Consider the following 12,704-nt stretch of genomic DNA (forward strand, 5'->3'; position numbering starts at 1 on the left):
CAATAGAGTATCTGAGAGGACATGAACTGACCCTTTTTTCCAGGCTTCTGATCACACACAGTTTTGATGCCTTCTTGGGGTAATTTTAGCCTGACACTCCTTAGGATGTAGCAATGCAATGGAAAATGCTTAAATCTAAGAAGTCTTACAGTGATTTTACAATAGGTATATTGCAGCAGTGCCCAGACTGTGGCTTTTGTGACAAGTGACTGCTTGTGCCTCACGCACAGTATGAGAGACAGCCTAGTCTAGGGTTGTGCCACATGACTCACAGCAGAGCCAGACTGTTCCAAGGTTTGCTGGGTAATCTAAATTTTGGTTGTAATCTGATTCCCTATAGTGCTCCTTGGTGACATAGGAGGGATTCTTGAGACCAGAGTTGAAAAATTATTCTGTGACCAGCTTAGTCCCACCTTGAAAATGGAGTGGTAGATCTGGCAGTAAGTTACTGCTATAAATCCTCTTCCCATAGCTTCTGCAAAGTATACAGCATCTCTCTTGTTCTTGCCTGCAAGAGCCTTTGAGTCTTACTTTGGCAAAAGACTTGTATTTTGGCCAACCTTAGCATATTGCAATATGCTAACATATTTTCTCCTTTACTGCAGGCAATATGCTATTATTCCTGTAATTAATACATATCACAGATAGGCACACTTTTGCTTACATGATCATTGCTAGTTTACAGTCACTGCAGTTATTTGCTTTGAAATACAACTGCTTCCACTTGTTCCTAAACTAAGAGGCTTGCTTCACTGCTGTGCTGACTTGAAGGTGGGGATATTCTTAAGTGGCAAAATTACTGCTGTACATTTACCCTTTCTCTCACAGCTTTACAATTTCCATTTAAGAGTGCAGTAAAGACTTACCTAAATAAGCCATTCTCCCTTTTGCACTGTAGTAATGCCAGGTTTGAACGTGCTGTACTCATTTGTGTAATTTATTTCTAGACATCAGAGAAAACCAGAACATTAATAAAGAGCAGGAATAAAAAGACAGTCAGAATAGGTGATAATTAAGTAGTGGTAATATCAAATAGAAACTTTTTAACAATCTGGTGATGAACTGATATTATAGCTTCATTTAATTTCTCAATTYTGCATAAAATTTATGACTTTCAATAATTGAAGTTGCTAAAATCTTTGTTTCATTTTAGGCTATTAGGCAGCCAAGGGTATTATATCAATGCATCTCCATTTCAGCATTGTAGAAATTTAGGGTTTCTTCTCACCTTTTAATTTCTTCTTGAACTCAATGATATTTGAAGGCATTTTTACAGTGACACTTTTAATACATACTATATACTCATGTGATGGACCTTTTTATAAGTATGTGTTTTAGTGCCCTCTACTGGATTCACGCATGAATTTATCTAAATGTTTGACGACTACATGCTAATTCCAGTGCAGTACACATGCTAGAGTAGAGCTTTTTCAAAAATCTGGGTAATAACACTAATGCTTTGTGGCTACAGTAATGGCAAAGTCGTGAATAGAAGTAAAGTGCATGTTCTCACAAGGAAGCTTCCTTTGAAAAACACCCCTTGGTATGTTCTATACAGCCAATCTCTGTTCTGAGCTCTCTTAAGAGATGGTTAAGAACCAAAGTTTGTGTTTGTTATATGTGAGCCACAAAATGATGACATTTGGAGTCGCATTCACATTCTGCAGAGTATATTCCAAAATCTTGAGACTGGGTGTATGAAATTCCTACCTTAGAAAACAAAACCTTGCTTTTTAGTAGATAGTGCCAGTGCTCAGAAAAGTAGATTTATAAGGGAAGATAGAGGCACCAAAAAATACAAAAATCTCTTAGATCCGGGCATCATAGAATTTGAATCTTTGATATTTTCATATCTTTGAAATTCTGTAAACTTCTATAGGCAGACAGTAAATGGAATACAGAATTCACGTGCCAGTTTTTACTGTCAACATATACAAGTATCAGCTGGACCCAACCTTGGCAATTTGTTCTAGAGCCTCGGACAAAAAGGAGTGGGTTGTTCGTGATCTCCCTGCAGAGAAAGGTCTAGATGCAGATCTGATCGCAAAGACCTCCCAGATGACAGTCCAGGTTCTGTACCTTCCAGGTAGACTGAGATAAGAAGTCCACACAAACAAAATATCCTGTGTCTGCAAAAGCACTTTGTTTATGACTTGGAATAAAAGTGTCAGCTTCATAGGTTTATCAGGTTCCTGCTATCTGTGTCCCTTTTCTATATTTCCCAAGGAGATTTTTGGCTTTTACACACTTGAAAAAAACTAAAAATGTGAGATCAGTGCAGCCGTGTAAACCGCCTACCCAGAAATGAAGATTCTACAATACCTGTTCTCTGTTTTTGCTATTGTCATCTTTTAAAAGTTTGTGTCATGTTTAAAGGATAACTGTATAGTTTCAAGGCTATTCTGGACTTAGGATATCTAAAAGATTGTCTCACATTGAATTCTCCCTGACAGCTCTATTTCTTGGGAACACTGAAACCCTCTAACTTAAAATGAGATTTTCCTTCAGGTTAAACACAAGAATTTCAAATTTGCTTGGCAGATCTTAAGAATTACCATAAGCAGCACCATTTTTCTATACAAACTGAAACTTTCTTTCACCAGATGAAGCATTCTAGTTCTAAAGGTGTATGCTCAAGTGCCAAAAGAGAAGACAGTTATGAGCACCAACACGTATGTTGACATGATGCACATAATTTTTCAGGAGTAGAAAATGATGGGAAAATGATCACCTGAAAGACCCTTCGTCATTTTGCGCACTTTTTACATGGAAGGAGCTAAGAAAAAACAGAGACAGGCAAAGTCTGGGAACACTAAATAGAATCACAAGTTTGATCATATTTCTTCACCAGTGCCAGTTAAACTAATTTCAGTAACTGAGATACAGAATTTCTTCACATGTCCTGCCATCAAACAGAAACAGCAGTTAAGCAAGATCACATGAATTGCATTTACAAAATGAAATAGAACTTTCACAGTCCCTGCATTTAATGATCTGTAACTCTATACATTGGGGTAGGCTTATTCCAGGAATAGAAAATATGATTTCCAAAGCCAAGCTAAAAATGACATGGCCCTATGAATATGGTAAACTTCCAAATTTAAACTTTGATAAGAAGCTCTTAAACCAATTTCTAATACTTCATCCAACATTTGGGTATTTTCCAGTTAAATGTGAGTGTTAAATATAATCATCTTTATTTCTGATTACATAACTGAATTATGCAATTGCAAATTGGTTACATAATTGCATGTACAGTCTTACCCAACATGTATTTGTGATGACTTTGAAACACACATTTAGTACATCTTCTGAAAATAAAGCCATTTAATTATGGAATATGTAACCCATGGGCAAACATCCTTTTATTGTCAAAATTTAATCGTGAATTTTTATTTTAGGTCTTTATGAAGCAAATTAGATAGAAATTTCTAGCTATGTTATGTAGATAGGCAGCTTTTTAAGGTAATCTTTGCAGTAGGTGATAGAATTTTCAGAGAGCATCGAAATGGGAAATTATCACTGACTGCTTTGAAATTACATGAGAAATTGTTTTCTCATTCTTACATTTTTTTCCCCTTGAGATTCAAACATTTTTTGATAGTATTCCATACAAATCCAAGACATTTTGGTTTTAGTAAAAGTCAAGATTTTTAGTATGAAATAATATGGTAATTTAATTAGCCTTGAAGGGGTTTTTTTATTTTATACTTGGGAGATCCAAGTTCATGTCCCATTCTTCCGCATCCCAGGTAAGTCCCCTGTCTATGAAGCTATTAACTGTTTTTTGATAGTCCTCTCATTCATTGATTCACTTGTTTTTCATCTTCAAGGAAACAGTTTTTCTATTTTGTAACTGATTAAATATTCATTAGAGCTAAAGCCTGTGTTTTCCAAGTCCTAGAGTTATTTTCTACAACAAAATGAAAATATAGTCTCCTTTTTAGATCCATTAAATACAAAAACAATCCATGACCCCTGCTATTAGAATGCCTTTTTTTTTTGAATGTAGGCCAGAACAATTTCTGCTCTGTGTTCCTTTGATGTGAACCCAGAATCACTTACACCACTGTAAGTAAAATCCAAATGCAAGCTGTCATATATCTCTCAGAAGAGAAACTGATGACATTTTTAGGAATTATTTAATGTGAAATCTAAATGTAAGCATTAAGTCTAGTCATATATCTAGCTCTTGTAACTTTTCAGGGAGACTGTATGAATTCAAGCAGAAAATTGTTGTTGTTAATCATTTTTATCTTCATGTGTATCTCTATCTCTCATATACCCTGAGGGAAAGCAGTTGAAGATGTTATGAAAATCACTATTTTTAAAATCTTCTTGTGCTTAGTAAAATCTTTATATATTTTTCAGTTTCATTCAAGTTTTGAAGATATATTCAATTTTAACATGATTTCTAAATAGTTTTATTTAAATATATTGAATTTTTTTCATCCCAGAAGTACCATTTAGAACAGCCATTTCCAATGATCAATTTAATTATATTACTCTTATGCTCAGTCCAAATTTTACTCATCTGGATTCACTTTTTCAGTGTATTAGGAACATGTAAAGCAGTGGCCAAATGTAGTTTTTGGATATGATTCTTCAAACAGGTAATGCATAACCAAACACATAGAAGTAATTGAGTTTCACTTGCATTACAATATCTATACAGCAGGGGTCTGAACTGTCCACCATTAGACAATGATGTTTCCAATGTTTGCACTGAATACAAGCTAAGATGGTTTAAGAAGGTAAATATTGCTGTTGCAACTTTACATGTATTTCTTGGAATTGGGATTCACTTTGATCAAAACTTATCACACTGGAGAGACTAAATATTTTTTTAGTGAGGAAGCCACACTGTTATCTAAAAGAAAGCCTTAGTACTAGTCTTTGATTTAGTAAGGATGTCATATAGAAAATAATCATCAAACATTTGTCGTGCTCAGAAGTCCTTGAATAATGAATCTAAATCACTCATATCAGAATTTACTTTTTAATAATGGCCTTTGAAGCCTTCAATGTCCATGCTTTATTTTACAAGTGAACAGCTGCATCTAGATAGGGCATACTACAACTTCCTACCTATAATATGCCTCCAGGATGGCCACGTGAATATCATACCTTAAACCTTAGTCATTTAATCTGCTGAAGTCATTATTCTGCTGAAGGACCCCGTGAGACTGGAATCCAGGGAATCATGCCAATCTTGTTTCCATAAAGTAATCTATTTAATTTCATTTTATTTAGGTACACCTCCATAGGAAAAATCTGCTTTCATTATGCTCTTTTAATCCAAGCTACCTAGCTGAATTACATTTCAAGGCATTTATTAAAATTGAAGGCCTTGAAGAGCTGTACAATCAACGTGTGGTCCAGAAGCTGCATTCTGGCTACTTTGGGTTTCTAATCAGCCCCAAATAGATCATAGTAATTGGGCTTTTAAAGAAGAAACAACAAGCATTTTCTGTGGTCTTTTTACGATTATTGATCTGGCTAGATGAATATTTCTGTTTTTAGTCTGACATTGATCAGCTCTTCCAAGGTCTTAGTGCAGAACAATGGCTACCTAATCCCACAAAGGCACTTAGAAATGTTCGCTGTGTGCATATGGTTTAAGAATTAAGCTTTTTAATGACAAGTAAGCTTTTAGAACACAAAGTCAATGATTTCAAGGACCCTGCAATGGTAAAGCAATCTTGATTAATTACTCATATTTCACTGTGAAAGTTGTGGGTGTTTTAACTTAGTAAAGAATTTGCAGTGGGTAAAATTTCAAGCTTCAAACATGATAAAGATTTTATGAACTCTTTAAATTCTGTAACTCGGAGGACAAACTGGCATTACATTCTAATACTTGCACAATCTTAGTACTTCATCACATTGTTTCTTCACGTTTCTGAAAAACCTAGGGAAAGGTCAAAGCAGTAAGATTCAGCTGTGCCTGTGACACTGAAATACTATATAATTCTGTACACATCAGAATGTGATACAATTCCATTGCCAGAAATAGTCAGTAGTTCATCTGAGGTGGTTTTGTTACAAGGGAGGGAGCAGAACAGTGCTAACGTCTGGTTGATTTTTCACAGCAATTAATTAGTTTTTGATTCTTGGCACCTTAACTCTTTAGCCTGCATTCTTTTTGCAAAAAAATTAGCTCTTACAATCAGTAAGTTCAGGTGCTGGTCTTTTCATGCTAGTCTGTTATTAAGTCACTAATATCTACCAGTGTTATTCTGTGAGCTAACTGATAAATTAACAAAAGATAGTTTGCTTTTATATAAATGACAAAGCTTCCTCACATACATAAGCAAATATAATCCAGTACCAAACACCAGCACTGTACTTCCATTATTTTTATGGAACTTGTCATTTTCCAAAAGCTGAATTGCAGTAACCACTAAATTGAGCAGAGGCGCATAGTTTACAGTGGTCTTTCTGAATTCTGAATTTTCAGTTTCAGCAGCGTACAGTTTTGGAACATGAGATTAGTTTTGCTTGTACTGAAAGGATGCCTTTGATTGTGCTGTGTTCTTTATCAAAAAAGTGCATTTTAAGGGTATTTATAAATTTGCTTTGAATTAAGAGGTTTCTCTGTATATATGGAATTGGACTTCTGGCCTTCTTGCCTGACTCATGCTGCTTACTGAGGTTTCTCCAGCAAACTCTACCAGTATTTGTCTTCACAAATGCTTCTTTCTTAGTGAAGTCTTTACTGTAGTTAACTCATTCTCTTCCACTATTAGAAGCTGGAGGTAAGAGTAATTTTATTCAGTTACAGTTTTACATCCTTTGCACGTACTTCATGCCCTTGCTATTTTATTTCCTCTGAAAGGTTCACTGTTTATAGCTATCCATTCTAACTCATATTCCTTTGAATTCAGTTGCCTAACTACTTCCTTTTGAGTTGTACTTGAAAGGGCTGGAAGGTTCAAGTCTTCTTTTTTCTATTAGTTCAGCTCTGCCTAGAATTTCACTATCTCAAAGCAGGTTTTAGTTACAATTCTGTAAGTCAGGGAAAACAATTAATATATTTTTGTCTTATTTCTGTGAAAAGTAATTGTTTTAACATTGTAAGTAACTAATAGCTAAAATGCATTTCTTTCATTATACCCATATGCACCTTAAAAAAAAAATCATGCCTTTCACTTTGAATTCTGGTTTATAGTGTAATATGCATTATTCACATAGAGGTGTGTTTGTAGCACAATTACTAGGCAGTACTGAGCAACACAGTCTAACCTCCCATCAGTGTGCTACAGATTTACATATAGTAAATTAAAAAATTAAAAATACATTTCTATAGTTTCTCTTCTATTATGTATTTTTAAGTATGCTGATCCATGTCTTTTACTTGCTATACAAGTCCTTTTCATTTTCCTTGATCCTGCTGTTTTACTGCTGGAAACATGTCAGTAAATTCTGACTGGCTGATCTTTCTCATCTTCCTTACTAAAAGAAAGATAGTTGTAAGTGACTGCTTTTCTTCCACTATAGATTAAAAGGGATGAAAGGTGTTCTTGAACTTTCCTTGTGGAGAGTGTGGCATATTTTAAAGATAAAAACTTTACCACAAAAACTGCTACACTTTAACTTTTGGTGGAGTATAAGAAGGAAAAAATGTGTAGGACTCTATCTTCAAACAGCAAAGGGAACATATGGGGGGGGGKTTTCCACTTTAATTGTATATTATTTAATTGTATCAGCTTATTCTTAACTCTGCCTGCTGAGATTTTCTGTCTGCTTCAACAAGTTATATTCATGTGAAAGCCCTTCATTCATGTATTTGGTCTTTCTTTCCCAATTTCTTTTTTGTAAGGGAAAAATGGCACCTCATTTTTTAAATAAATGTTGCTGAAAGTGAAAAAACATTAATGTTGGCTTAGAACTAGCTGTCATTTATCTTTAATTGTCAGTCCTTGCCTAAAATTATCTTTAGCACTTCTGACTGAGTTTAATGTCTGACCTGTACTACAAAAGTGTTTTATGCCTCTTTGCATTAATTTTGCTCTTTCAGAGGTTACATCTGTGGTCTTCTCATAAGGAGAGACTGACAGTTCTCCATCCTGCTCAGTTATTTACATCTTCAAATCCCATTTCCACTTTCACAAATGAAAAAGAGCCCTTGGCCTTAAAAGTATTTGATTTTGCTGGTGAAGGAGATGAAGGGGGTCTGGAAACATAGTCTCTGATGCATGGTATTCAGCTCCACTAGAATTTCTTGCATACCACTATAGAGAGAGGTAAGATTTCCGTTTTGAGTTGCAGAAATTTTCGCTCTACAGACATGCTATTCCTGTCTCTTAAAGGTAGGAGAGTTGCAAAGGAATACCAGGTTTCAAGAGCAGATTCCACCTGGCACCTCTGTAAATACCTTTAGGTATAAAGATGTGCTGCTTTTTCCTTCCAGTAATTCTCTATAGCACTCAGCAAAGTTTAGTTATAGAAAGTAGTTTCTCCTACAATTGTTTTCATGTGACATCTCCAAAGCAGCAGTTGCAATGAAATCATGAAATTGTTTTCAGTATGCTCTGCTACAACATTTGTAGTGTTTATAGGTTCCTGGACATAAAAAACAAGGATATTACTTGCTACCCTCAGAAATCCCCTCTTCCTCCCTTGGGTACTCCATACCAGTCCAGTACTTTACACTGACTAGAAGCGTGTATGTGTGTGTGTGKGGGGGGGGGTTGTTTTGTTTTTTATGAAAATAGAGTTTAGAAGACTAACMGTGATGACTTTTTAACATATTAATTTAATCTGATGATTAGTTAGTTTTGTTGGGAATTCGTAGGGATTCGTGTTCAGCACATTTTCTCTTTAAAGCTGTAAAATGGTAGTATAAATTAAACATTCTATAGCCTGGTTTTGCTTTCATCTCTAAAATATCTAAAAATACTTGTGAAATATTTAAAAACTGTATTGTATTTAAAATATTGAAACAATTGAAGTGATGCATCTCTTGTGTTGACCACTTTTTGCACAGGTATATTTTTAATTTTACACAAAATACAGGGCTCAAAACACAAGAAAGCTTTCTGTCCTTGAAATAGAGCAATCCCAGAATATGCAGTAATCAACTATAATTATCTCAGACAGTTTCTTCAATCTTATTTTTAGTGATAGAAGGTAAATACTTTATCTGTTTTAGATGTATCTTTATCATTCGGTTCTTTCTTCTTTACTATCAATTCTCCAGTGAAAAATCTTTCCCACAATAGCTCTAGTTTCATTACCACTTGCCCAGTATACGATCTTTAAAGACAGAAAATAAAAGCTTACAGGCACATGACTGTTGTTCTGAAGAAGGCTAAAGTAAGTTTACACAAGAGGAAGACAAAAATAAATTATGGAACTATACAAAAGCAGTAAACAAAAATAGACATGAGTGTAGGGGTACAGAAAAAAAAGAATGCACAAGCTTTTAAATGACTAACAGTATAGGTAGGTTATTGCTATCTATTAAATGTAAAACTGGTGATATAAATGGTTATGCATTCAGTCCTTGTGTCTGAGTTGAAAAATGCTGATTTTATAGTGCTGTTCTCTGGATGTCAGTTTCTTGAGTTTTCAGTTATTTTAGCAAAAGAAATGCTTGCTTTAATCAAATCTTTATTAATTTTTGCTGCTTTTCTTTAGTCTCTTTAAGAAATCTTTACATTTAAAAATTAGTTGTGTAAATATTTGTCTTTTGTTCAAATATCTGCACTGAATATTTATCAGAACCCTAAATTTTTCACTGAAAAAACGTTTCAAAGAAAAAACTTGATCATTTAATTCAAAATGTAGCATTTTAATATGAAATTTGGACCCGGTTATAGAGATTAAGATTCGAAGGAGAATCAGTTCATTTTTAGGAAATAGTCACCCATTTTTCTTTGCCTTGAATTTGCCTAAGAAAGATCTGATGGAAGGAAACTCTAAAGCCATCAGAGATTCAGGCTAGCAACTTCAGATAGAAGACCAATATCTCAAAACCTTGAAAAGCTTGGTATCTCAGTTTAGGTAATCGTGCAAAAATAGTAGATGCCTCTAAAATAAGACTGTAGTTTTTGTCAACCAAACATATGTTGTTTTTGTTCTTTTCATTATCTGTAAAATGGTCCATGTCCAAAGTGTTGAGGTGCATACTGAGGCAAGTCAGTGTTGAAAAGTTTGGATCTATAAATGTTTTCATATTTGTATGTGAAACTTCATCTACCAATAAGCAAAATTCTATGGTTTCAAGTGATGTCAGTCCAGATTTTGACATAGTATTATTTTCTTTAATGCAAAAATAAGAAATCTGAAAAAACATTCATAAGCATTAATAAAAGATTCAATCAAATATTTTGTCCTAAAAATGTCAATTTGTAGTCATACATTTGAATGTGTTTTTTATTTTCAAAATAATTGTACTGTATTTTATTTATGTATTTTAGGCACAGAAGGGGCAGTGTTTGGGCACTCTGTGGAGACACCCCATATCAGAGCAGAACCTTCCCAAGACCTCAAGTAGGTGTTGTTCAAAGAGTTATTTTAAAATTAATTATTCCCCAAAATAACTAAGCCTTGATTAAAAGCAAATATCTGGTGGACTGGTGGACTCCAATTTGCTGTAACTGAACAGAAAAATAGCTTCTATCACACAAAATGTAAAATACATTAGTTTTTATAAATGACTTGCCTCCTATAGCAGCATAATCTGAACCTTTGAGGTATGCTTTCCCCACAGTTTGGAATCTTCAGACTTATCTTTAAGGTTAATTAAGTACAGTACTGTTTATTAGCATCAGTCCCAGATTTTGTTTGCTTATGGGCTGTTATTGAATACATAAGTCAACTAAAGTAAACAGTCCCAGATTTCTTCTTCAAGCAGTATTTCCAGGTTGTTGGGGTTTTTTAATACTCCATGCACATCCTTCAAAAAATCATTGTCAAGTGAGGCTACATTTCTAAGCATAAAATCATCCAAATGTTGCTGTATGAAATGTGGGTCTTCTCAATTCTGGTGAGAAACACCATAGTCTTTGCTGCAATTCTAGTATGGTTCCTAAACATTATATACCTCTCCCTTTATCTGCCTAGCAGTATTTACAATGAATTGCTATAGAAAAGGCTTGGTTAAATGTCCTTCCTAATACTTGCAAAGGCATTTAGGATCGTTAACTAATAAGGAGATCACAGAAGTCACATGCAGGAAGCTGCCCAGGCAGAAAGACATGAGAATTGTATGAGGGGTATAAGAAGTAAATGATTGTGTTTGATTATTTGCACTAAGCATTTTATTGTAATATGATGGTTTGGGGGCTTCTAGAGGATCCTACTTGTTAGATTTTTATTTTAACATCTCTATCCCCAGCCAAGACTCCTCTCAGTCGTTTTTTGAGGGTACTTGTAAAGGCTGTTATTAGTGATGGCCACCAAGGTGATACAGTTTCTAATCACAGGAGGGCAACAGAAATCAGAGTGGAAACACTGCAAGCTTTTCTTGTCTGAAAGGCCCAAAATTTGAGAAAGAAGGTGGAACTTGTCCCACTCAAAAGAATGTGGAGGCCACATGCAGATATGCTTGGTCTACTTTTTACTATTTAAATAATGATATCAGAATGCGAACATATGGTAATAGAGATAATCCTGTGTCTTCAGGATTAATTTCACTAGAGTTAAAATCACTGCATGCTTCTGTGTGTGATAATGAATGTGTCCTTTATTTAACACAATACTGAGACGCACAACTTGCATTTCATGGGCTTCAGCTCTAATGTCTTTTGGCTTTATTCATCCCCATGACGCTTATTGTTGCTGCATATTTTCCTTCAGCTCATTTTTCCAAGGTGGACTTCAATTAATGGGAATTCTAYTGAATTTTCCATTCAGCTTTCTGTCTTCTCATTAATCATGAAGTCAACCCAGATTTGTTGAATAGATGAAACAGAAACCATCTCTGACACACTAAATTTTAGTCGAGCAGCATTAGTTTGTGTGCAAGTTATTTTATTCTAATGTATTCAGTCTATATTGTATCCTGCAAGCTCTTCCACATATGTTCTGCTGTGTATTAATTACGAGCCAAAGATACTCCCTTTTTTTTWAAATTTCAGGTCTTTTAAATCCCCTGTAAGTGATAACAGCTAGAACAGAGATTTCTTGATTTCTTGTGTTTTGGCATGAATCTTTCTAGAAGGTTATCTGCAGACCCTTTTTAACCTTCTACCTTTAGAGAAATAACTGTGGTTTTGTGTGGTGTTTTCTAACAGTAAAATGCAGGTAGACACTCAGATAGACACTTTGAAAATCCCAGTTATCACATGCCTTTTTTATTTTATTTCAAATGGTAAAAGTTTAAAGTTCAAGCCATTATTTTCCCACAAAAGAAAATGTCTATTTTGCTAAGTTTTAAGGATGTTGTTAGAAAGTAGTGATTTACCATTAAAATATGCCCAATAAAATCCATCACAAGCCCTTATGTGACCTTTCCCAGTGGTCTCAGGGGCAACCTCTATCCTCGAAACAAAAGAATACCAGGGCCCATTTTTTAGACTCAGGCCCAACTGATACAGCCTAATGATGCCTATATTTTAAAGTCCTTTTAGCCTCTAAAACAGGATAGTTACATCTTATCTGCTAGATGGGAATCATCCTTGACTCATGTTAACCTCCAAATTCTGCCTGCAAATTGTTTGGGAGTCAAAACTGACTCTTGATTGACTTTCAGGTGT

At 34.7% G+C, this 12,704-nt stretch overlaps 1 protein-coding gene across 1 annotated transcript in view; it reads left to right on the forward strand.

Annotated features, from left to right (window-relative positions):
• Nucleotides 1-12,704, forward strand: part of LOC112965847 (zeta-sarcoglycan-like) — a gene marked incomplete at its 5' end in the record, with an annotated part of 52,433 nt that overhangs the window by 17,826 nt on the left and 21,903 nt on the right. The window contains one exon of the mRNA XM_026065260.1: nt 10,425-10,497. Coding sequence (XP_025921045.1) covers nt 10,425-10,497 — 73 coding nt within the window. The remainder of the gene's footprint in view (nt 1-10,424; nt 10,498-12,704) is intronic.

This window comes from Apteryx rowi, unplaced genomic scaffold (genome assembly GCF_003343035.1).
Source record: "Apteryx rowi isolate R43461 unplaced genomic scaffold, aptRow1 scaffold_1021, whole genome shotgun sequence".
NCBI classification, from domain to species: Eukaryota; Metazoa; Chordata; class Aves; order Apterygiformes; family Apterygidae; genus Apteryx; species Apteryx rowi.